Genomic DNA, 26,228 nt, shown 5'->3' on the forward strand with positions numbered 1-26,228 from the left:
CGGAGTCCCCAGCATCCACTTAGGACGTCAGAGAAATGCGTTTTAGTTATTTTATGTAGACTAAAAGTGCTAATATTACACTGGTGGTGAGGGCGGACTTGTGTGGGTGCAGCAGCTGCCTGGTGCCATCCACTGCTCTCTGTGTTACATAGCAGCACAACGCTAGCACAGTGTGTCCCCGGCGGTGTACTGTACCTGCAGTGCCCTCTAGTGACGGTATTTCATACTACACCCAGGTACGTTATTAGACTCGTTGGCGGCTTCGCTGGTAAGTGTTGTAGTTGCACGCATGCGTGGCGCGTAGTGACGCCTTTTGGGTAACTTTCATGCGTGAGCTGCTGATTCCCAGCCGGCGGCATCAAGCAGCGGTGTCTCCCGGCCGTGTGTCCGTACTGTACCGCGCTGTACACGCCCGAACTGATCCCCGGGATCCTTTACCTCGGGTGAGGTGTGAGTGACAGCTGGCTGTGTGACAGGATGTATATACAGCAGCAGGCAGGCAGGCAGGCAGTGCAGTGAGAGTTACTATGCTGTAGCTATGAGAGGTGTGTGGGGGGTGCTGCTGTAAGAATGAAAATGACCCACAATGTATGTATGTATATATATATATATATATATATATATATATATACATACATACATACACATACAGTTTAGTTATGCTAACCAGGGGGATCCCATGTACTGAACTTGAATCTATATAACTATACACACATAGCCCAGTGCGCCACATGTAGCGCAGCTGTAGGATTCCGGTACGTATCGTGCTGGTATGGCTCTTTCCGCTTTTCCTCTAGCTTAGTGAAGCAGGAAGCACTAGTGCTGAGATGTTCATCTCGGGGCCAGGAGAGCAGGAGTGCGATCCCTACCAGGCCCCCCACAGCGCATCAGCCTAGTGCTGATGCTCTGAGTCTACCCCCGGCTGGCTCACTGGGCATGTGCAAGATCTCGCGTGCAGCCTGGAGCTGGCCCTGCTGTGTATGGGCAGCAGCAGCTGTCGGTGCCAATGACCGGTCTTACATTGCCCTGCATATCGTCTTGCTATCTTACAGATAGCGCCAATAATGATGGGTGCATAGCGCCCCACAAACGCCAGAGTCATACATTGGGGAGAGGCAGTATCAGTGCACATAATGGGGCTAATTCAGACCTGATCGGTACAGCAGCGATCAGGTCTGAACTGCGCATGCACCGGCGCATGCCAGACAGCCGACGGCTGTCTTAGCCCTGCGATTGCCTTTGCCTGATTGACAGGCAGAGGCGGTCACGGGGCGGGCCGGCGGCGTTTAGCACATCTACGATCAGTTCTGAATTAGGCCCAATGTATGCTGATACTACTTCTCCCCCATAACGGAGGATCATACATCTGCCCCATAATATGTAACTGCTTCGGTGCCCTCTTTAGAAATGTAGTACAGCCAGCAGAGAAAAGAACAGCAGTACTTGGACTTGAATAAATGATGAATTATATTGTCACCAAAAAAACAAATGGTTATTTTTTTTTTTTTACAATATAAGTTCCGCTATATATAGATATATATTGTGTGTGTATAATTAGTCAATAAGAGGTGCAACTACAAGGCTTCTCAATAATTCGCAGTATTTGATCCTATTACAACTATTAATCCAACACTAAACAGTTTGGTCCTTGCTCGGACCTGAATAAATTGCCTGGTGAGTGCAACCCTCATTGACTAATTATATTTCTCTAACGTCCTAGTGGATGCTGGGGACTCCGTCAGGACCATGGGGAATAGCGGCTCCGCAGGAGACCGGGCACAAAAATAAAGCTTTAGGATCAGGTGGTGTGCACTGGCTCCTCCCCCTATGACCCTCCTCCAAGCCTCAGTTAGGTTTTTGTGCCCGTCCGAGCAGGGTGCAATCTAGGTGGCTCTCCTAAAGAGCTGCTTAGAAAAAGTTTTTAGGTTTTTTATTTTCAGTGAGTCCTGCTGGCAACAGGCTCACTGCATCGAGGGACTTAGGGGAGAGAAGTGAACTCACCTGCGTGCAGGATGGATTGGCTTCTTAGGCTACTGGACACCATTAGCTCCAGAGGGAGTCGGAACACAGGTCTCACCCTGGGGTTCGTCCCGGAGCCGCGCCGCCGACCCCCCTTGCAGATGCCGAAGATGGAAGAGGTCCAGAAGCAGGCGGCAGAAGACTTTTCAGTCTTCCTGAGGTAGCGCACAGCACTGCAGCTGTGCGCCATTGTTGTCAGCACACTTCACACAGCGGTCACGGAGGGTGCAGGGCGCTGGGGGGGCGCCCTGGGCAGCAATGTATAATACCTTTTTTATGGCTAAATATACATCACATATAGCCCCTGGGGGCTATATGGATGTATTTAACCCCTGCCAGGTCTCAGAAAAACGGGAGAAGAAGCCCGCCGAAAAGGGGGCGGGGCCTATTCTCCTCAGCACACAGCACCATTTTCCCTCACAGAAATGCTGGTGGGAAGGCTCCCAGGCTCTCCCCTGCACTGCACTACAGAAACAGGGTTAAAACAGAGAGGGGGGGCACTGATTTGGCGATATGACTACATATATTAAAATGCTATAAGGGAAAAGCACTTATATAAAGGTTGTCCCTGTATAATTATAGCGTTTTTGGTGTGTGCTGGCAAACTCTCCCTCTGTCTCCCCAAAGGGCTAGTGGGTCCTGTCCTCTATCAGAGCATTCCCTGTGTGTGTGCTGTGTGTCGGTACGTGTGTGTCGACATGTATGAGGACGATGTTGGGAGGCGGAGCAAATTGCCTGTAATGGTGATGTCACTCTCTAGGGAGTCGACACCGGAATAGATGGCTTATTTAAGGAATTACGTGATAATGTCAACACGCTGCAAGTCGATTGACGACATGAGACGGCCAGCAAACATATTAGTATCTGTCCAGGCGTCTAAAACACCGTCAGGGACGTTATAATGCCCATTTTACCTCAGTCGGTCGACACAGACACGGACACTGACTCCAGTGTCGACGGTGAAGAAACAAACGTATTTTCCTTTAGGGCCACACGTTACTTGTTAAGGGCAATGAAGGAGGTGTTACATATTTCTGATACTACAAGTACCACAAAAAAGGGTATTATGTGGGGTGTGGAAAAACTACCTATAGTTTTTCCTGAATCAGATAAATTAAATGAAGTGTGTGATGAGGCGCGGGGTTCCCCCGATAGAAAATTATTGGCGGTATACCCTTTCCCGCCAGAAGTTAGGGCGCGTTGGGAAACACCCCTTAGGGTGGATAAGGCGCTCACACGCTTATCAAAACAAGTGGCGGTACCGTCTCCAAATACGGCCGCCCTCAAGGAGCCAGCTGATAGGAGGCTGGAAAATATCCTAAAAAGTATATACACACATACTGGTGTTATACTGCGACCAGCGATCGCCTCAGCCTGGATGTGCAGCGCGGGGGTGGCTTGGTCGGATTCCCTGACTGAAAATATTGATACCCTTGACAGGGACAGTATTTTATTTACTATAGAGCATTTAAAAAATGCATTTCTATATATGCGAGATGCACAGAGGGATATTTGCACTCTGGCATCAAGAGTAAGTGCGATGTCCATATCTGCCAATAAGATGTTTATGGACACGACAGTGGTCAGGTGATACAGTTTCCAAACGGCACAAAGATGTATTGCCGTATAAAGGGGAGGAGTTATTTGGGGTCGGTCCATCGGAACTGGTGGCCACGGCAACTGCTGGGAAATCCACCGTTTTTACCCTAAGTCACATCTATGCAGAAAAAGACACCGTCTTTTCAGCCTCAGTCCTTTCGTCCCCATAAGCATATCTGCCCAGGGATAGAGGAAAGGGAAGAAGACTGCAGCAGGCAGCCCATTCCCAGGAACAGAAGCCTTCCACCGCTTCTGCCAAGTTCTCAGCATGACGCTGGAGCCGTACAGGACCCCTGGATCCTACAAGTAGTATCCCAGGGGTACAGATTGGAAAGTCGAGACGTTTCCCCTCGCAGGTTCCTGAAGTCTGCTTTACCAACGTCTCCCTCCGACAGGGAGCCAGTATTGGAAACAATTCACAAGCTGTATTCCCAGCAGGTGATAATCAAAGTACCCCTCCTACAACAAGGAAAGGGGTATTATTCCACACTATATTGTGGTACTGAAACCAGAAGGCTCGGTGAGACCTATTCTAAATCTGAAATATTTGAACACTTACAAAGGTTCAAATCAAGATGGAGTCACTCAGAGCAGTGATAGCGAACCAGGAAGAAGGGGACTATATGGTGTCCCGGGACATCAGGGATGCTTACCTCCATGTCCCAATTTGCCCTTCTCACCAAGGGTATCTCAGGTTCGTGGTACAGAACTGTCACTATCAGTTTCAGACGCTGCCGTTTGGATTGTCCACGGCACTCCGGGTCTTTACCAAGGTAATGCCCGAAATGATGATTCTTCTTCGAAGAAAATGGACGACCTCCTGATAAGAGCAAGGTCCAGAGAACAGTTGGAGGTCGGAGTAGCACTATCTCAAGTAGTTCTACGACAGCACGGGTGGATTCTAAATATTCCAAAACCGCAGTTGTTTCCGACGACACGTCTGCTGTTCCTAGGGATGATTCTGGACACAGTCCAGAAAAAGGTGTTTCTCCCGGAGGAGAAAGCCAGGGAGTTATCCGAGCTAGTCAGGAACCTCCTAAAACCAGGAAAAGTGTCAGTGCATCATTGCACAAGAGTCCTGGGAAAAATGGTGGCTTATTACGAAGCGATTCCATTCGGCAGATTCCACGCAAGAACTTTTCAGTGGTATCTGCTGGACAAATGGTCCGGATCGCATCTTCAGATGCATCGGCGGATAACCCTATCTCCAAGGACAAGGGTGTCTCTCCTGTGGTGGTTACAGAGTGCTCATCTTCTAGAGGGCCGCAGATTCGGCATTCAGGATTGGATGCTGGTGACCACGGAGGCCAGCCTGAGAGGCTGGGGAGCAGTCACACAGGGAAAAAATTTCCAGGGAGTGTGATCAAGTCTGGAGACTTTTCTCCACATAAATATACTGGAGCTAAGGGCAATTTATGATGCTCTAAGCTTAGCAAGACCTCTGCTTCAAGGTCAGCCGGTATTGATCCAGTGGGACAACATCACGGCAGTCGCCCACGTAAACAGACAGGGCAGCACAAGAAGCAGGAGGGCAATGGCAAAAACTGCAAGGATTTTTCGCTGGGCGGAAAATCATGTGATAGCACTGTCAGCAGTGTTCATTCCGGGAGTGGACAACTGGGAAGCAGACTTCCTCAGCAGGCACGACCTCCACCCGGGAGAGTGGGGACTTCATCGGGAAGTTTTCCACATGATTGTGAACCGTTGGGAAAGACCAAAGGTGTACATGATGGCGTCCAGCCTGAACAAAAAACTGGACAGGTATTGCGCCAGATCAAGAGACTTTCAGGCAATAGCTGTGGACGTTCTGGTAACACCGTGGGCGTACCAGTCGGTATATGTGTTTCCTCCTCTGCTTCTCATACCCAAGGTATTGAGAATTATAAGACGTAGAGGAGTAAGAACTGTACTCGTGGCTCCGGATTGGCCAAGAAGGACTTGGTACCCGGAACTTCAAGAGATACTCACAGAGGACTCATGACCTCTGCCGCTAAGAAGGGACTTGCTTCAGCACGTACCATGTCTGTTCCAAGACTTACCGCGGCTGCGTTTGACGGCATGGCGGTTGAACGCCGGATCCTAAGGGAAAAAGGCATTCCGGAAGAGGTCTTTCCTACCATGGTCAAAGCCAGGAAGGACGTGACCACACAACATTATCACCACATGTGGCGAAAATATGTTGCGTGGTGTGAGGCCAGGAAGGCTCCACGAAGAAATTTCAACTCGGTCGATTCCTGCATTTCCTGAAAACAGGAGTGTCTATGGGCCTCAGATTGGGGTCCATTAAGGTTCAAATTTCGGCCCTGTCGATTTTCTTCCAGAAAGAATTGGCTTCAGTTCCTGAAGTCCAGAAGTTTGTCAAGGGAGTACTGCATATACAACCCCCTTTTGTGCCTCCAGTGGCACTGTGGGATCTCAACGTAGTGCTGGGATTCCTCAAATCACATTGGTTTATACCGCTCAAATCTGTGGATTTGAAATATCTCACATGGAAAGTGACCATGATGTTGGCCCTGGCCTCGGCCAGGCGAGTGTCAGAATTGGTGGCTTTGTCTCACAAAAGCCCATATCTGATTGTCCATTCGGACAGGGCAGAGCTGCGGACTCGTCCCCAGTTTCTCCCTAAGGTGGTGTCAGCGTTTCACCTGAACCAGCTTATTGTGGTACCTGCGGCTACTAGGGACTTGGAGGACTCCAAGTTGCTAGATGTTGTCAGGGCCCTGAAAATATCGGTTTCCAGGACGGCTGGAGTCAGGAAAACTGACTTGCTGTTATCCTGTATGCACCCAAAAAACTGGGTGCTCTTGCTTCTAAGCAGACGATTGCTAGTTGGATGTGTAGTACAATTCAGCTTGCACATTATGTGGCAGGCCTGCCACAGCTAAAATATGTAAATGCCCATTCCACAAGGAAGGTGGGCTCATCCTGGGCGGCTGCCCGAGGGGTCTCGGCATTACAACTCTGCCGAGCAACTACGTGGTCGGGGGGAGAACACGTTTGTAAAATTCTACAAATTTGATACCCTGGCTAAAGAGGACCTGGAGTTCTCTCATTCGGTGCTGCAGAGTCATCCGCACTCTCCCGCCCGTTTGGGAGCTTTGGTATAATCCCCATGGTCCTGACGGAGTCCCCAGCATCCACTAGGACGTTAGAGAAAATAAGATTTTACTTACCGATAAATCTATTTCTGGTAGTCCGTAGTGGATGCTGGGCGCCCATCCCAAGTGCGGATTGTCTGCAATACTTGTACATAGTTATTGTTACAAAAAAATCGGGTTGTTATTGTTGTGAGCCGTCTGTTCAGAGGCTCCTACGTTGTCATACTGTTAACTGGGTTCAGATCACAAGTTGTACGGTGTGATTGGTGTGGCTGGTATGAGTCTTACCCGGGATTCAAAATCCTTCCTTATTGTGTACGCTCGTCCGGGCACAATAACTGAGGCTTGGAGGAGGGTCATAGGGGGAGGAGCCAGTGCACACCACCTGATCCTAAAGCTTTATTTTTGTGCCCTGTCTCCTGCGGAGCCGCTATTCCCCATGGTCCTGACGGAGTCCCCAGCATCCACTACGGACTACGAGAAATAGATTTATCGGTAAGTAAAATCTTATTATTCACCCCAGGACCTAATAGATAGCTATATATATATATATATATATATATATATATATATATATATATATATATATATATAGCTATTTATTACACACACACATACATCTTGTAGCCCACAGGTTCATTCATCAGGGTAAGCTGCTCCACTGTAGAGTGTCGGTCGGCCCTCACGCACCTTCGTAGCTGATGTTCACCTCTTACATCAATGGCACGTGGTGCTCCGCAGTTTCCACGTCGGTTATTCGCAATGGTGCCATTTGTCCAGTCACGATACACTTTCTCCTCAGCAGCACACGAACAGTTCCCAAACTGCGCTGTTCCAGAAATACTGCCACCCTTGGCCTGAAAGACGATAATCATCTCTCCTTGCAACTCGGATAAATCGCCCCTACTACCCATGCCAGCAACGAGTGATACTGTATGTGTACAGACGGTCTATCGCACACCTTATATACGCACCAAGCCAGCGCATGACACGTGACGTACTTCATGGGCTATGTGCTGCCTATGTCAAATGTAGGAGGTGGTCAAAATAACGTGACTCGACCATGTGTGTGTATATATGGATGCGTATATATATATATATATATATATATATAATATACACACGCACACACACACATATATTTGGATGTCCCTACACTGTGTGGTCCATAAATCCTCAGCAACATCTAATGTCCATATTCTGACCCGTGCTGTAGATACATTTATTTATGGCCTAAAGATATATAAGTGATTACATATCTTATACACAGGCTATATGCTGTAAAGGTCCATACACAGGGTGAGATTCGGGCTGTGCCCGATTCTCACTATGCGACAGAGGCTATGTCGGCATAGCAAGCACATAATGAGTGTGCTTGCGATCCTGACTATGATGGTCATTCCGAGTTGTTCGCTCGTTGCCGATTTTCGCTATGCTGCGATTTGTTGCTAAATGCGGATGTGCATGGTGCGCAGAGTGCATGCGCTAAGTTATTTTACACAAAACTTAGTAGATTTGCTGGTGTTCGTGCGGCGCTTTTTAGTCGCACTGCTGATCGGTGAATGATTGACAGGAAAGGGGCGTTTCTCGGTGGTAACTGAGCGTTTTCTGTGAGTGTGCTAAAAAACGCAGGCTTGTCAGGGAAAAACGCGGGAGTGTCTGGCCGAACGCAGGGCGTGTTTGTGACGTCAAACCAGGAACTAAACGGACCGAGCTGATCGCAATCTAGGAGTAGGTCTGGAGCTACTCAGAAACTGCAAGAAAATATTTAGTAGCAGTTCTGCTAATCTTTCGTTCGCTATTCTGCTAAGCTAAGATACACTCCCAGAGGGCGGCGGCCTAGCGTGTGCAATGTTGCTAAAAGCAGCTAGCGAGCGAACAACTCGGAATGAGGGCCTATGTGCGATTTTGGCTAAGTGTCAATTTTGACTATCTCTTCTATGAGATAGTCAAAATGGACTTGCCTGCACATCTAGGCTTGTGTTGCCGACTGCGCATCGAATCGGGATCGCAAGGTGACTTTCAATCTGCACTAACTTTTCTTACAATTTTGACTATATAGTCAAAATCGTAAGAAAATATCTCCCGTGTGTACACACCATAAGACTGCAATGGTGCTGTCTTTCACCTTCCAAGTTTTTGGTTTAACTAGTCACTACAATACGTAGTACATGGTAATTATATGGTTGCTGCTGTAATGCGCCAGTGCTCCTCCCCTGTTGAACTGCTGTATAAAATCGGCCTGCCAGGCTCATGTCACTAAATGATCAATTCCTACAGGCACATGGATATTGGAGAACAGCTGGTACTTTTTAGGTCAGGCCTGGTCAACCTGTGGCTCTCCAGCTGTTGTGAAACTACACTTCCCAGCATGCCCTGCCATAGTTTTAACGTTCCCTATTAGCAAAACTGTGGCAGGGCATGCTGGGATGTGTAGTTTCACAACAGCTGGAGAGCCACAGGTTGGCCAGGCCTGTTTTAGGTCTATTCCATGTACATTGGTGTATTTGGAGCCTGCTGCAACTTTGTCCATGAATTTTAGAGCCTATCGGAGAAGAAAGCAGCGTGCATATACTATACAAGCTTGCTCCCACTTGAATTTTGAACGCAGATGTTTTTTGAGGTCCGTTCTATTTTGCAGAGGCCGCTGTAAAGGTTCCTGAGGGAGGACACTATAAACAAATTTACATCTCTCACTATCTATTTTGCCATCAAATATGTTAATAAAAAAAAAATCTAAACTTTTATAATACTGCATGTCACTAGTAGCTGGTATAAGCATATATATATTATATAGGCTCTTTAAATTATGACAATATAGATTTCTGTTACATTTTTTACGTCATGTAATGACTTCTAATATTTGCTTTGAAATCCACAGAGCAGTATGACCATCAATGAAAGCCACCAGAGATTCCTGCAGGTGCTAATGTCCCATGGTATATTGGAGGACTCTGCAACAAGGGCGCTGCATAAGCATTGCTGTGATGTGCACAAAGGTCAGTTTGTGTCAATGTCGGTCACAGGGTTCCAGTTCTTTTGTATGAGCTGTGTGGACTTGATTCAGGACCAAATCATGAAATAAGAGCTAGTCAGCTAACTTGGACCCATGGTAAAGGTACAAGCTTTCAGACCTATAACAATGACCCCACAGTAAGGAAGTAACCTCAGAACATTTTCAGGCAATGTGACTGCTTTCTGGGCACAAGATAAACTTTCAGAATTAAGATATCCCAATATACACTTATGTCAGTAATGGAAACTGTAACTTATTTCTACATGTCTAACCACTTTGCAGCTGCTGCTACTCTGTTTTACCATAAAATACACTGAAAGGGAGTTTGATCAGAATTCTCATATAAGCACACACCCAATTATTAACGTTGATATTTCTTTTTCATCCACTAGGGGTCACTGGAGTACTCTTGGGGATATGGACGGCTTTAGCAGGACAGGCACTGAATATTTAAATTTAGTAACTCTCCTCCCCTCCATACTCCCAGAATACCTCAGTGTTTTTTCGGTGCTCACTGGAGTGACACGCACGTGTGGTTCTTCCACACATACTTTGATTTTTAACTATTTTTGCTTTTTCACCTTGAGCACATCCTTTCCCACCTTAGCAAGAAGCTTGGTTCGGGATAGTGAACGCTGCACGGGCAGCTACTGGCGTGTCGGTCCTCACTCAGAGCACCCTCACAGCCAACGACAGCAACTCTGTCTCTGAGCTGCAGGAAAGGCTGGACGGAGCTTACAGAAGAAGCCCCGTCATAGCCCCTCACTACAGGAGATCAGGTATGCTGGGGGGACAGGCGGTCAGCTCACGCTGCCGCCTCGCTGTGTGGGGTCCGTGCTTCATTTTCACCGCCGCCCGCACCCGCCGCTGATTACAGGCCGCCCGCCCCAGCCGCTCCAACCGCCGCTGTATTTAGACGGGGCTCAGCGCCCGCCACAGCCGCTCCTGCTGCCGCTGCTTACTGAGGCGCACTATCCGCCGCTCCGAGCGGCCGCACGTCACTCAGAGACGCCGGCCGCACTTCCAGATCGCAGCTCCCCGGCGCTATACGACACGCTCCCCGGCTCTCTGCATACACTAGCCGGCTCCCTGCACCCGCACTCGCTCCCGTCCACTGGAGAGGCAGCGGTACATGGAGCTCAAGGCAGGCAGCGCATCTGCAGGTGGAGTGGGGGGGGGGAGTGAATGCCCATAGCAGCAGCAATATAGGCACAGCTGCATGGGGTTACAAGGAATATTGCATAGGCTGTTAAGCCTATATTAACAGGGTTAGTTACAGGTTCTATATGGCTTTACACATGTCTTTATAACCTGACCTGTGATTAGGACTGTAAGCATGGAATAGGGGCCATTTTAACCATGCTTCCTGTTTCTGATTCCAGAACGTTCCTGTCCTACAACACTACTCCACCGGATGACGCAGGGGTGTTAGTGGGAATTTTGGATCAGGTTTCATATAGTACTGGCCACGTGCACTGCACTTCGGCCATATATAGACACACCTTAGTAACATTTCTTTTTCATCCACTAGGGGTTACTGGAGTACTCTTGGGATATGGACGGTTCCACAGGAACTAGGCACTGAATAAATTAAAATTTGAGACTACTCCTCCCCTCCATATCCCAAAGTACCTCAGTGTTTTTTCGGTGCTCACCGAGCAACAAGGCTTGTGGAGTTAGTACACAATTATTGAATTTTCAAGGCCACATCCCTTCCCCCCTTCCAGAAAGGCGAGGGTCCGGGATAGTGGAAGCTGCTGAAGCAGCTGTGGGTATCGGGCCTCTCGGAAAGAGCTCCCTCACCACCACGTGCAGGACGCCTGCAGAAAAGGCTGAAGGAGCTTACAGAAGAAGCCCCGTCATAGCCCTCACCACAGGGTCCAGGTATGTTGAACGGGGCGGCAGCGTGAGCTGGATGGGATACTGTGTGTGTGTGTGTGTGCCGCCCGCCGCTGCCTACAGCCGCCCGCCGCCACTTCCAGCGCCGCTGTTATGCTGCCTCCCCCGCCGCTCTGAGCCGCGCTGGCCAGTTGATTATGCATAGGCCGCTCCACGGCTCTATGCGGCATGCTCCCCTGCTCCGATGCCGCTTCCGGCTCCCTCTCAGCATAGCCGGCCTCCGTGTATAGTGAGGCGGTACACGGAGCATGGGGGGGGGAGGCACACTAATAATAAGCATACAGGTCTGATGTTACTATATTCAGGGTTCTATATTATATACAGGTCTGACGTTACCCGCAGGGGTGAAAGCATGTTCAGGCAGCGCTGCATAAATAGGCTTTTAAGCCTTTGTTAAACAGGAACAAATTATATGTGCAGGGTTAATGCAATATAAGGTTTATTAAATCTGCTGACATATTATAAGTCTGCACTTTGTGTTCTACTGTGAGCATGGGTACATATTAACCATGCTTCCTGTTTTTCCTGTTGTATTTCCAGAATTTCCTGTATTACATCTGTCCACCATTGAAGGCGCAGGGGTGTTAGGGGGAATTTGGGATCAGGCATATTGCTGGCGTGCACTGCACTTGGCCAGTTATATATATTTTAGAGACACCTTAGTGCTATTTACTGAGTCGCGCAAGTTGTCTGTCTTTGTATTTTGTATTGTCTGTCTGCATAATGAGTAAGACACCAGCAAAGTCCAAAAAGCAGTTTCACTGCAATGTCTGTAAGGGTGTATTTCCGGATGGATCTACCACATGTAAAGTATGTTTTGTAAATTCAGAAACAAATACAATCTCTGCTCCGGTTTCAAATCCAATTTCAACCCCGGACCCGCCATGGGCTATGTTAGCAGATGTCCTAGCTGGATTGCAATCAGAATTGGCCGCCTCTCGGCAGGAGTGAGAGGCGGCAAGATCTGAGTCTAGGGTGAGACCGCAAGAACTATCGGAGGGGTCTCAGCCTTACCAAAAGTCTAAATCCTCTTTGGTTAAGGGGGATAAGTTTAATTTCTCTTATAAATTACCGCTTTCTGCTATGTTACTTTCTGACGATTCTACGCCAAACCTCACTGTACAAGATGAGGTTGAGGAGGGCGAAGTAGACCAGCAGTCAGATAGTGACGATTTTGACAGCCCAGGCATTGATAATCTCATCAGAGCGGTGCGTCAGTCTCTGAAGTTTACAGAAACTGAGGAGCCTCTGACAAATGATGAGGTCGTCTTTACTAAACGACAGAGAACTCCAATGTGTTTTCCTGTTTCGGAATCTCTTAATAAAATGTTACTAGAAACAAGAAAGAATCCGGAAAAACGGTTGTCTATACCTCACAGATTTAGGTCTAGTTATCCGTTTCCAGACTCCGTAACAGCTACATGGGAGAATCCGCCGTTGGTGGATTCATCTGTGTCTAAACTTACAAAGAAATTAACCATGCCAGTACCAGGTACAGCAGCAGGAGTGCTGCTTAGACCTGGGTTGAGTGGCATTTGGGTAACTAAGGCGCTAATGGTATGGATAACAGAACTCAGGTCTGCCTTAACTGATGATCACCTTATACTTCTCGCTGATCAAATCTGGGAAGCTGCTGACTATCTATGTACAGCTTCTACTGACGTCTGTCAGCTCACTTCTCGCCTTTCATCATCACTAGTTACAGCACGACGAGCGCTCTGGCTACGTTCTTGGCAAGCGGAAGCAGAGGTCAAAAAAAGTATAGAAGCATTACCTTACGAGGGCGAGAAGGTATTCAGTCCTGAATTGGACAAATGGATTTCTGAGGCCACGGGAGGAAAGTCGGTTTTCTTACCATTACCTCGAAAGAGGTATTCTGGACCGGCGTTCAAATCCTTTAGACCTCAGTCCTTTCGCGGGCGTGGCAGGGGAACGGCCACACCTGGTAGACGAGGTCGGGGACGTGGTTTCCAACAAACCAATACCACTCGTCAGGATACTAAAGTCACCGGCAAGCCAGTGGCATGGCCGGCTCCCAGCCCATCTCGGATCTCCGATTGTGGGAGCTAGCCTTCAGTCATTCCAGTTGGCGTGGCTTCAGACGTCCACAGATGGGTGGATCCGCAGGACTGCCTGTGTCGGACGACAAGAAGGCGATTCTGCAAACTGCCATTCAGTCTCTGCTGGATGCAGCAGTTTTGATTCCGGTCCCTGTACACCAACAGGGTCAGGGTTATTATTCCAGTCTGTTTGTGGTACCAAAGCCGGATGGCTCGGTCAGGCCAATATTGAACTTAAAGGACCTCAATCAGCACGTCACTTACTACAGATTCAAGATGGAATCTCTGCGGTCAGTAATTGCAGGCCTAGAGCCACAGGAATTCATGATTGCGCTGGATCTCAAGGATGCATACTTACACATTCCGATTTGGCCACCTCATCAAAGGTTTTTGCAGTTTGCAATACGACAGAACCATTACCAGTTTCAGGCTCTACCGTTTGGCCTCTCGTCAGCGCCTCGGGTATTCACCAAAGTGATGTCTGTGATGATGGCTCATCTCAGATCCCTAGGAGTGATAATAGTTCCGTACTTTGACGATTTACTCATCAAAGCCCCGTCTCAACAAATCCTCCTTCAACAGGCATTGCTGACATACAATGTACTGGTTCACCACAAAAAAATCACATCTAATTCCGTCTCAACTAATTCAATTCCTAGGTATGGTTCTCGATAAGGTAAATCAAAGAATTTACCTACCCGAACAGAGAGTACAGGTCATTCGTCATCTGGTACAGTTAGTGCTCAAGCCACGCACAGTCTCGGTTCATTTGTGCATTTGCCTCTTAGGCACAATGGTGGCGGCTTTCGAAGCGCTTCAGTTCGGAAGATTTCACTTGCGTCCTTTTCAACTGGATGTGCTCACACAGTGGTCGGGCTCGCATCTGCAGATTCACCACAGGGTGAGGTTGTCTCCAAGGGCCAGAGTGTCTCTACTCTGGTGGCTCAAAGTACAGAATCTAACCGCAGGGAAACGGTTCGGCGCCTGGAATTGGATAATTCTCACGGCGGCCGCGAGTCTCAGAGGTTGGGGAGCAGTAGTTCAAAATTATCAGCTCCAGGGTCTCTGGGCGGATCACGAAAGATTGCTGTCTATAAATGTCCTGGAACTCCGGGCAATTTACAATGCGTTACGACAAGCAGTGCACATGCTGCAGGCTCAGGCTGTTCAGGTGCAGTCAGACAACGCGACGGCAGTCGCGTACATCAACAAACAAGGAGGAACAAGAAGCCGCATGGCAATGCGGGAAGTAGCTCGAATCCTCAATTGGGCCGAGTATCACCAGGTGATATTGTTGGCAGTATTCATTCCGGGAGTGGACAACTGGGAGGCGGATTATCTCAGCCGTCGGGATTTTCATCCAGGAGAATGGGCATTAAATCCAGAAGTGTTTCACATGTTGGTCCAGAAGTGGGGTTACCCGCAGGTGGACCTGATGGCATCTCGCCACAATCATCAAACGCCCCAGTACGTGTCCAGAGTGAGAGATCCAAAGGCAGTGGCGGTGGATGCTCTCACAATCACGTGGCCATACAGTCTCGTGTATCTGTTTCCACCGTTTCCGCTGCTCCCTCTATTGCTAAATCGGATCAAAAGAGAGTCCGTCACAGTCATATTAGTGGCGCCTCATTGGCCTCGGAGAGCTTGGTTTTCGGATCTCCGCGGTCTACTCACAGACGATCCTTGGCCGCTCCCACTACGTCCGGACCTGTTACAACAGGGTCCGTTCCTTTACCCCGATTTAGCATGGCTGCGTTTGACGGGGTGGCTGTTGAGACCGCCCTCTTAAGAAGAGAGGGCATTCCAGAATCAGTTATACCAACCATGTTACGAGCTAGGAAGCCGGTCACTGCAGCTCATTATTACAGAATTTGGCGTGCCTATATAGGTTGGTGTGAAGCTCAGAAGTTTCCGACATCGTCTTTCAAGTTATCCCGTCTTTTGTTATTTCTACAGATGGGGTTAGATGGAGGTCTGCGTTTATCCACACTAAAAGTGCAGATATCTGCGTTGTCAATTTATTTTCAAAGAAGATTGGCTCTATTGTCGTCGGTACACACCTTTATGCAGGGTGTCCTCAGAGTACAGCCTCCATTCACTCCACCATGGGACTTGAATCTGGTTTTAGATTTCTTACAGTCTTTTTATTTTGAACCCTTACAACAAGTGGATATTAAGTTTCTCACTTGGAAAAATTTTTTATCCTAGCCTTGGCTTCGGCAAGCCGTGTTTCAGATTTGGGTGCCTTGTCATGCAAGCCACCGTATTTAGTGTTTCATGATGACAGAGCGGAACTTCGAACGAATCCCGCTTTCCTACCAAAAGTAGTGTCCTCTTTTCACATCAATCAACCAATAGTAGTTCCTGTGTTAACAGAAGATTCTGGAACCTTGGATGTGGTACACGCATTACGCGTTTATGTATCCCGAACGTCTACAGTTCGTAAGACGGATACGTTGTTTATCCTCTATGATGCGGCCAAGTTGGGTTGGCCAGCTTCTAAGCAGACCTTATCCAGATGGATAAAACTGACCATACGTCAGGCTTACCTTCATGCTAGGTTACAGCCGCCTACATCAGTAACAGCTCATCCCACACTTTCTGTAGGAACGTCATGGGCAGCTAGTCGTGGAGCTTCTACGACACAGCTTTGCCGTGCGGCTACATGGTCTTCAGTGCACACGTTTGTGCGCTTTTACTTTTGCGGCATCGGCATCTAGCTTTGGCCGTCTAGTGTTACAGGTGCCAAACAGCTCTCCCGCCCACGGGGGAAACTTTGGTACGTCCCAAGAGTACTCCAGTGACCCCTAGTGGATGAAAAAGAAAATAGGATTTTGGTACTTACCAGGTAAATCCTTTTCTTTGAATCCATAGGGGGCACTGGCCGCCCACCCAGAGCAGTTTAACCTGGTTGTGGTAGGTTCAGAAAATCTTATGGTAACACACTCTTACCGACTGTTTCAAATTAGAAATTCTATCGGGTTGGTGTCAACTGTTAGTTGTCCGTATCGTTATGTGTCAACTTTATTGTTGTCCGTTTTGGTTATATGTATTTCTCCATTGTCAACCTCTATAGCTCCTGTTCGGCTCAGTAAAAAAACACTGAGGTACTCTGGGATATGGAGGGGAGGAGTAGACTCAAATTTTAATTTATTCAGTGCCTAGTTCCTGTGGAACCGTCCATATCCCAAGAGTACTCCAGTGCCCCATATGGATTCAAAGAAAAGGGTTTACCTGGTAAGTACCAAAATCCTATTTTTACTGAGTCGTGCAAGTTGTCTGTCTTTGTCTATTTGTATTGTCTGTCTGCATAATGAGTAAGGCACCAGCAAAAAACAAAAAAGCAGTTTCACTGCAATGTCTGTAAGAGTGTGTTACCTGATGGATCTACCACATGTACAGTATGTTTTGTAAATACAGCTACAAATACGATTTCTACTCCGATTTCTAATACGATTTCGTCCCCGCATCCTCAATGGGCAATATTAGCGGATATAATGGCTGGCTTGCAATCAGAATTGGTCGCCATGAGAGGGAGGCGGCAAGATCTGAGTCTCGGGTGAGTCCGCCACAGATACCAGAAGGTTCTCAGCCTTTGCCAAGGTCAAAGTCCACTTCGGGTAGAAAGGATAATTTTCATTTATCTTATAATTTACCAGTTTCTGCTATGTTGCATTCGACGATTCTATGCCAGACCTCACTGCGCAAGATGACCATGAGGAAGGCGAGTTGGACCAGCAGTCAGATAGTGAGGATATTGACAGTCCGGGCATTGATAATCTCATCAGGGCGGTGCGTCAGTCTCTGAAGTGTACAGAGACTGAGGAGCCTCTGACAAATGATGAGGTGGTATTTACTAAACGACACAGATCTCCAGTGTGTTTTCCATTTTCGGAATCTCTTAAGATGTTAATAGAAACACGGAAGAATCTGGATAAACAGTTTTCTATCCCTCGCCGATTTAAGTCTAGTTACCTGTTTCCAGAGTCTGTGACATCTACATGGGAGAATCCGCCAATGGTGGATTCGTCTGTGTCAAAACTTACTAAAAAGTTAACCATTCCAGTACCAACTGCTACTACGCTTAAAGACCCTTCAGAGCGTAAACTAGAAGCTCTGCTAAAGTCCATGTATACAGCAGCAGGAGTGTTGCTTAGACCTGGTTTGGTTGGCATTTGGGTAACTAAGGTGCTAATGGTATGGATAATGGAACTCAAGTCTGCCCTACAGGACGATCACCTTATACTTCTTGCTGATCAAATCTATGAAGCTGCGGATTATCTTTGTACAGCTTCTACTGACGTCTGTCAGGTCAGTTCTAGCCTTTCATCGTCACTAGTTACGGCACGACGAGCACTCTGGCTGCGTTCTTGGCAGGCGGAGGCAGAGGTCAAGAGGGGAATAGAAGCGTTACCTTACGGTGACGAGAAGTTGTTTGGTCCTGAATTGGACAAATGGATTTCTGAGGCCACGGGTGGGAAGTCTGTTTTCCTACCATTGCCTCCGACGGTACCTAGACGGAAATACTCTGGACCAGCGTTCAAATCCTTTAGACCTCAGCCCTTTCGAGGCCGTGGTAGAGGAACAACCACACCTGGTAGACGAGGTCGAGGACGTGGTTTTCAACAAACCACCACCAGTCGTCAGGACGCTAAGGTCACCGACAAGCCAGTGACATGACGGGCTCCCAGCCCATCTTGGATCTCCAGTTTTGGGGGCACGCCTTCAGACGTTTCATTTGGCGTGGTTCCAGACATCCACGGATGGGTGGATCCGCAATTTAGTGTTAAAAGGTTACAAAATAGAGTTCGACTGTCTCCCACCACTGCGGTTTTTCAAGACAGGACTGCCTGTGTCGGAAGACAAGAATGCGGTTCTGCAAATTGTCATTCAGTCTCTGCTGGATTCAGCAGTTTTGATTCCGGTCCCTGTTCACCAACAAGGTCAGGGTTATTATTCTAGTCTGTTTGTAGTACCAAAGCCGGATGGCTCGGTCAGACCAATATTGAACTTAAAGGGTCTCAATCAGAACGTCACTTACTACAGATTCAAGATGGAATCCCTGCGGTCAGTAATTGCAGGTTTAGAGCCACAGGAATTCATGATTGCGCTGGATCTCAAGGATGCGTACTTACACATTCCAATTTGGCCACCTCATCAGAGGTTCTTGCGTTTTGCGGTACAGCAAAACCATTACCAGTTTCAGGCTCTACCGTTTGGCCTCTCGTCAGTGCCTCGGGTATTCACCAAAGTGATGTCTGTGATGATAGCTCATCTCAGATCCCTGGGAGTGATAATAGTTCCGTACTTAGACGATCTACTCATCAAAGCTCCGTCTCAACAGATGCTCCTCCAACATGCGTTGCTAACATACCATGTGCTAGTTCAGCACGGTTGGATTGTCAACTTCAAGAAATCACATCTGATAACGTCTCAACTAATTCAATTCCTAGGAATGAATCTCGATACGGTGGATCAAAGAATTTACCTACCAGAACAGAACGTACAGAGTATTCGTCATCTGGTACAATTAGTGCTCAAGCCACGCAGTCTCGGTACGTTTGTGCGTTCGACTGTTAGAAAAAATGGTGGCGGCTTTCGAAGCGCTTTAGTTCGGAAGATTTCACTCACGTCCTTTTCAACTGGATGTGCTCGCATCTGCAGATTCACCAGATGGTGATGTTGTCTCCACGGGCTAGAGTATCTCTACTCTGGTGGCTCAAAGTACACAATCTAACCGCAGGGAAACGGTTCGGCGTCTGGAATTGGATAATTCTAACGACGGACGCAAGTCTCAGAGGTTGGGGAGCTGTGGTTCAAAATTATCAGCTCCAGAGTCTCTGGGCGGATCACGAAAGATCGCTGTCTATAAATGTCCTGGAACTCCGGGCAATTTACAATGCGCTACGACAAGCAGTGCACATGCTCCGGTCTCAGACGGTCCAGGTGCAGTCAGACAACGAGACGGCGGTCGCGTACATCAACAAACAAGGAGGAATGAGAAGCCGCATGGCCATGCGGGAAGTAGCTCGAATCCTCAATTGGGCCGAGCATCACCAAGTGATATTGTCGGCAGTGTTCATTCCGGGAGTGGACAACTGGGAGGCGGATTATCTCAGCCGTCGGGATTTTCATCCAGGAGAATGGGCATTAAATCCAGAAGTGTTTCACCTGTTGGTCCAGAGGTGGGGTTACCCTCAAGTGGACCTGATGGCATCTCGCCACAATCACCAAACGCCCCAGTATGTGTCCAGAACGCGAGATCCAAAGGCAGTGGCGGTGGATGCTCTCACAATCGCATGGCCGTACAGCCTCGTGTATCGGTTTCCACCGTTTCTGCTGCTCCCTCTGTTGCTAAAATGGATCAAACGAGATTCCGCCACAGTCATACTAGTGGCACCTCATTGGCCTCGGAGAGCTTGGTTCTCGGATCTCCGCGGACTACTCGCAGACGATCCTTGGCCGCTCCCGCTTCGTCCGGACCTGTTACAACAGGGCCCGTTCCTTTACCCCGATTTAGCGCGGCTGCGTTTGAGGTGGTGGCTGTTGAGACCGCCCTCTTAAGAAGAAAGGGCATTCCGGAATCGGTTATACCAACCATGTTACGTGCTAGGAAGCCAGTTACGGCAGCTCATTATCACAGAATTTGGCGTGCCTATATAGGTTGGTGTGAAGCTCAGAAGTTTCCGACATCATCTTTCAAGTTATCCCGTCTTTTGTTATTTCTGCAGACGGGGTTGGATGGAGGACTACGTTTGTCTACACTAAAGGTGCAGGTTTCTGCCTTGTCAATTTACTTTCAAAGACGTTTGACTCTTTTGCCGTCTGTACACACCTTCCTGCAAGGTGTCCTCAGAGTACAGCCTCCATTTATACCACCTACAGCGCCATGGGACTTGAATTGGTAAATTTTTTACAGTCTTCATATTTTGAACCCTTACAACAAGTGGATGTTAAGTTTCTCACTTGGAAAACAATTTTTCTCCTAGCCTTAGCTTCGGCAAGGCGTGTTTCAGATTTGGGTGCCTTGTCATGCAAGCCACCGTATTTGGTGTTTCATGATGACAGAGCGGAACTTCGGACGAATCCTGCTTTCTTGCCAAAGGTAGTGTCATCTTTTCACATCAATCAATCAATAGTAGTTCCTGTGTTAACAGAAGATTCTGGAACTTTGGTTGTGGTACGCGCACTACGCGTTTATGTAGCCCGAACGTCTCCAGTTCGTAAGACGGATACATTGTTTGTTCTCTATGATGCTGCCAAGATGGGTTGGCCAGCTTCCAAGCAGACCTTATCCAGATGGATTAAACTGACCATACGTCAGGCTTACCTTCATGCTAGGCTGCAGCCGCCTACATCAGTAACAGCTCATTCCACACGTTCTGTGGGAACTTCATGGGCAGCTGATCGTGGGGCTTCTACGACGCAGCTTTGCCGTGCGGCTACATGGTCATCAGTGCACACATTTGTGCGCTTTTACAAGTTTGATACGTTTGCGGCATCAGCATCTAGCTTTGGCCGCCTAGTGTTACAGGTGCCAAACAGCTCTCCCACCCAAGGGGGAAGCTTTGGTACGTCCCAAGAGTACTCCAGTGACCCCTAGTGGATGAAAAAGAAAATAGGATTTTGGTGCTTACCAGGTAAATCCTTTTCTTTGAATCCATAGGGGGCACTGGACGCCCACCCAGAGCAGTTTTACCTGGTTTGTGGTAAGTTCAGTGGATCTTATGGTAACACATTCTCACCGATTTGTTCAAACGTTCAAGTTATATCGGTTATGGTGTCAACTGTTTAGTTGTCAGTTACGTTATAGGTCAACTTTATTGTTGTCTGTTATGTTATAATGTTATATGTAATTCTCCATTGTTCATCCTCTCTATCGCTCCTGTTCGGCTCAGTTAAAAACACTGAGGTATTCTGGGAGTATGGAGGGGAGGAGAGTTACTAAATTTAAATATTCAGTGCCTGTCCTTCTAAAGCCGTCCATATCCCCAAGAATACTCCAGTGCCCCCTATGGATTCAAAGAAAAGGATTTACCTGGTAAGTACCAAAATCCTATTTTTGTTTTATTCTAATTGGCACATACAGTAGAGATTAGCGTGTGCTCATTAAGACAGTTAACCAAGTAAAAAAAAAAGATCCCTAATATCCCGTATAAAGTCATTAGTACGGCTGTGTTTCTGTGGGCCATAGTTTCTGATAGGTGCAACTGCAAACTAATTTAAAGTCGAACCAGTTTAGAACCAATCGCTATTACTGCACATTTTTGGAATCTTAATAGGCAAAATTCTTTTGGTGATCAGTGCAGTGGGAAATATGCTTCTGTCACAGGGAAAGGATTGGATATGTTCTATGACTTCTTTATGAATAAATTCTTATTTATACTAAAACAAACACTCCATTTAATCAGTGCAAGTGAAACAGGAACATAATTTCCTCCTGCTTCCTCTTTCTGGTGGTGTTCCCCAAGGTTCTGTCCTTGGTCCCCTTCTCTATCTCCACAACGCCTCCCTTAGTGATTGTATTAGCTTCTTCAGGCTTCAATACCTCCTTTATGCAGATTATACACAAATCTCCTCTCCTGACCTCCACCCTCCCTCACTGTCATCTCCAACTGTATTTTCTGGAAGTCCCAGAATTTTTAAGCTCAATGGGGTCGATTCAATTCTCCGACAGTTGAATAGCGCCGGGAATTAGCTCCCGGTGCTATTCAATACAGAGCCAAGTGACACTCAATTGTCGGGAATTCTTCTCTCACCCCTGGGGGATGTGAGAGGGAATCCGACAAAAGTGCTACCGCGAGGCTGATTCTGTTTCGCGAATCAGTATCGCGCTGGGGCGTTAAGTCGGAGAATGCCCGTTCTCCCGACAAATCAACCTGTTAAGTCCGGGAGAACATGCATTCGCTGACTTAACATGAGCTGAATTGAATAGCGACGGGAGCAAATTCCCGGCGCTATTCAACTGTCGGAGAATTAAATCGACCCAAATGGGGCAGATGTCCTTATTGTGCCTCTGTTAATCTTCCTACTTCATGTATTATCAACTTGGCAGCTGGAGTTACAGAGAGAAAGCTCCCCCCTCCAACAATCCATGCAAAACCCTTACATCCTAGCCAGCCCCACTGAGCACGTGCAAGATCTTTCACACATACTGTAGCTCATGTGCATCTGGACACCCAGATGTCACCGCAGGTAAAATACATACACCAGCAAGTAATTTTGCATATATTTGAAAAAACGATAAGCCCCAAAAGTGCACTTAACTTTTTGAAAAAAAATAACATCTGATTTCTCCGGCAGGGTCCACAGGTTATACACAGGATAACAATGGGATATGATGGAGCGTCAGCGCATTGGCACCAATCGTTCAAAGCTTTCTGGCCTCCCAGGATGCAACGGGCCCGTCCATATATCCCCGCCCACTTACTCAGGCAAATCAGTTTTTTGTTTGGTGCGCCAGGAGCCGGACCATGGTCAGAGGGCTGCTGTTTTTAAGCAGCCCTAAGCTTTCTTATTTTATTGTTATAGTCTTACTAGTTTTTTGAGTGATCTTTCTAAACAGCGTCTTATACGCATATTAGAAAGAGTCGCTCCAACAACTCTCCACCGGGTCGCGACAACCCTTACTCACGAGTACAGTGCTATTTCGGCGGGCGTCTCTGTCGGATATACTAGCAGGTCCATCAGACGTTACCAGGCTGTGGCCGGAGCATGGGGAGAAGGTAAGGCATCGGTTCCACTTAGAAGGGGAATACGGACACAGCCGCACTGTTTTGGGAAGGAGACTACCAAACAGTAGCTGACGCGCCGCCACCACGGGTGCTCCAGCGCTAGGCCTTAGGGATCTTAGGCTCCAGGAATAGCATGAGGCCGCGATCCCTAGGGTTGATGTCAGAAGGGTAAGTCAGACGCTCTCCTGGTCGCTCCTCCCCCCCGGTTCATGACCAGTTTCCGCCGAGTATCCTTCCATGAACTGTTTCCTCGCTTCCGTCTCAGACGCTACCACGAGGGGACCCGGTCACAGCATAGGCGGCTGTGTGACCGGTGCGTCTGTGTTCACTGATTGCTACCACGAGGGGACCCGGTCGCAGCATAGGCGGCTGTGTGACCGGTGCGTCTGTGTTCACTGAGCGCTACCAAGAGGGGATCCGGTCGCAGCATAGGCGGCTGTGTGACCGGAGCGTCTGTGTTCACTAGGTTCAGGGAGCGGCAGTGTACACTTGGAAGCGGGGTGAGTCTCCCTGTATCCCACTCTACTGAGTACGGGTAATACAGCACTAAATCTCTATCTACCTTTCTCTGACGTCCTAAGTGGATGCTGGGGACTCCGTCAGGACCATGGGGAATAGCGGCTCCGCAGGAGACAGGGCACAAAATTAAAAGTTTGACCACTAGGTGGTGTGCACTGGCTCCTCCCCCTATGACCCTCCTCCAAGCCTCTGTTAGATTTTTGTGCCCGGCCAAGAAGGGTGCAATCTAGGTGGCTCTCCTAAAGAGCTGCTTAGAATAAAAGTTTGTTAGGTTTTTTATTTTCAGTGAGTCCTGCTGGCAACAGGCTCACTGCAACGCGGGACTAAGGGGAGAAGAAGCGAACTCACCTGCGTGCAGGATGGATTGGGCTTCTTAGGCTACTGGACACTAGCTCCAGAGGGACGATCACAGGTACAGCCTGGATGGGTCACCGGAGCCGCGCCGCCGGCCCCCTTACAGATGCTGAAGAGAGAAGAGGTCCAGAAATCGGCGGCTGAAGACTTCCCAGTCTTCTTAAGGTGGAACCATATACTTTTAGGACTTTTTGGTGTGTCTGACCTATCACCCCTTCTTGTGAGGCTTAATCTAAACAAAACGTTGGACGTCTTACATACTACACATTGTTTTTTTTGTCTTGTTCTTTCTTTTCATACCACATTGAGGTCATATGAGATCCATCTAACGATTCATGTCTGTGGAAAAGGAAGAGTAACTAAAGATAGCTTTATAGGATTTATCCTACACCATCAAGTGTGAGTCTGGGTACGCTGTATATGAAAAATTGTATGCCTCAAAAGATACCTTGATGTGTCTCGTACACCATTCTCTTTTGTGAGTTTCGGGGTACGCTCCACATTCAAATAGTCATTCATCTACATTTTGCACCGTCCACCCTGAGGGTTCTTTCCTTTTTTGAATGCGTCAGGATACCACATAAAAGACACCTTGATACGTTTATATCTGTTTATGAATGAGTGAGTGGGGGTACGCCAGACTTGGTTCTACACGTATTTTTGAGACTGAAACAAATCTTGTGTGAAATACTACACATTGGTTTTTGTGTTCTTCATTTTTATATTTCATATTGAAACACACAAATTGAACATCATTCATTTGAGAAATCCGAGAAAGGAGTACTCGACCCTACGCTCTCAAAACAGGGACGTATATGTCTTTTCTTTGCTATAGGCTCTTGCGCTGAATGTACCAGGGAGGTTTTATATTTTTTTGCATGTCGACCTTTTGTCAGGTCGACCTAGAGTCCCTGTCAACCTACTTACTGTCGACCGATAGTGGTCGACCTAGAGACCGGTACCGTTTGCAGATAACATTGAGAAAAGTAATTTTTATCTACATTATCTGCTTTCATACATAACAAAGTTTATTGTTAAGTGTGAAATAGTGCTGGTTATAGCGCATTTGGCACTTACCACCTCTTCCTGCCTCTCCCTCAGTATGTCTAAGACTGAACTTCATCCTCCCACCTTACTCTTTACGTTATTTACACTATCATCTCTCTTGTCACACAAGTCTGCTGCCTGTGTGTCTCCCCTCTCTGTCATCCTCCACATTCATGCTGTCTTTAAATCTTTTTGTCTCACCTCCACAATACAGTATGTCCAGGATCAGACCATTACTGACCCTGGAGGCTACCCAATCTCTTATTTATCCCCTTCTCATCACCTACCTAAACTATGAAACCCGTACGTTGCTGCTCCATCATCTGGGAGGGAGCAGACTGGTTGATGCAGGAAAGTGGGCTTTTCGGGAAAGTGGGCTGTTCGGGAGGCATGGTGGCACAAACGCATCCCGTCCCCGCTATACAGTGCCAAGGGGTGGGGCTTCAATGACGCGTCATCAGGTTCCCATCGGACTGCCCACTTGTGTTAAGTTGTGGGCGACCAAGGTTCCCATCAGACTTGCCCACCTTACCGGGGGGCCGGGAGCGCCACCCGATTTTCGGGAGCCTCCCAGCTGTTCCTGGAGGGTAGGAAAGTGTTGTGTAACCTACTCTGTGGTCTTCCTCTTCCTCCTACCTCTCCCTTCCTAAATCTGCAGAATCCAGTTTGCGTTTCTCACCCATAAAACAGTAGTTCAGTTTTCTTTCTCTTACATCTTTGTCCTCATCTCAAACTATATGCCCTCTCCACTCTTTCTCTGATTGTAGCCTTGACTCCTCGCAAATGTACTCTTCTCACTTTGGCATTCAAGACTTCTGTGCTGCTCTCCTCTGGAACTCACTCCCTCGTCCAATCAGAATGTCTACCAGCCTGCAGAGATTCA

The 26,228-nt window shown here is 47.8% G+C and overlaps 1 protein-coding gene across 3 annotated transcripts in view; it reads left to right on the forward strand.

The window, feature by feature from the left end:
- The first annotated feature begins 211 nt into the window (after positions 1-211).
- Positions 212-26,228, forward strand: part of NSMCE1 (NSE1 homolog, SMC5-SMC6 complex component) — a 71,168-nt gene continuing 45,151 nt past the window's right edge. The window contains exons 1-2 of one of the 3 annotated variants that reach the window (XM_063934580.1): positions 212-236; positions 9,598-9,715. In XM_063934580.1, coding sequence (XP_063790650.1) covers positions 9,604-9,715 — 112 coding nt within the window. In that variant the 5' untranslated portion in view covers positions 212-236; positions 9,598-9,603. Of the gene's footprint in view, positions 237-285; positions 444-9,597; positions 9,716-26,228 lie in introns of those variants that run through there. The other 2 variants (XM_063934578.1, XM_063934579.1) reach the window with 2 other exon arrangements.

Source organism: Pseudophryne corroboree, chromosome 7, assembly GCF_028390025.1.
Source record: "Pseudophryne corroboree isolate aPseCor3 chromosome 7, aPseCor3.hap2, whole genome shotgun sequence".
NCBI classification, from domain to species: Eukaryota; Metazoa; Chordata; class Amphibia; order Anura; family Myobatrachidae; genus Pseudophryne; species Pseudophryne corroboree.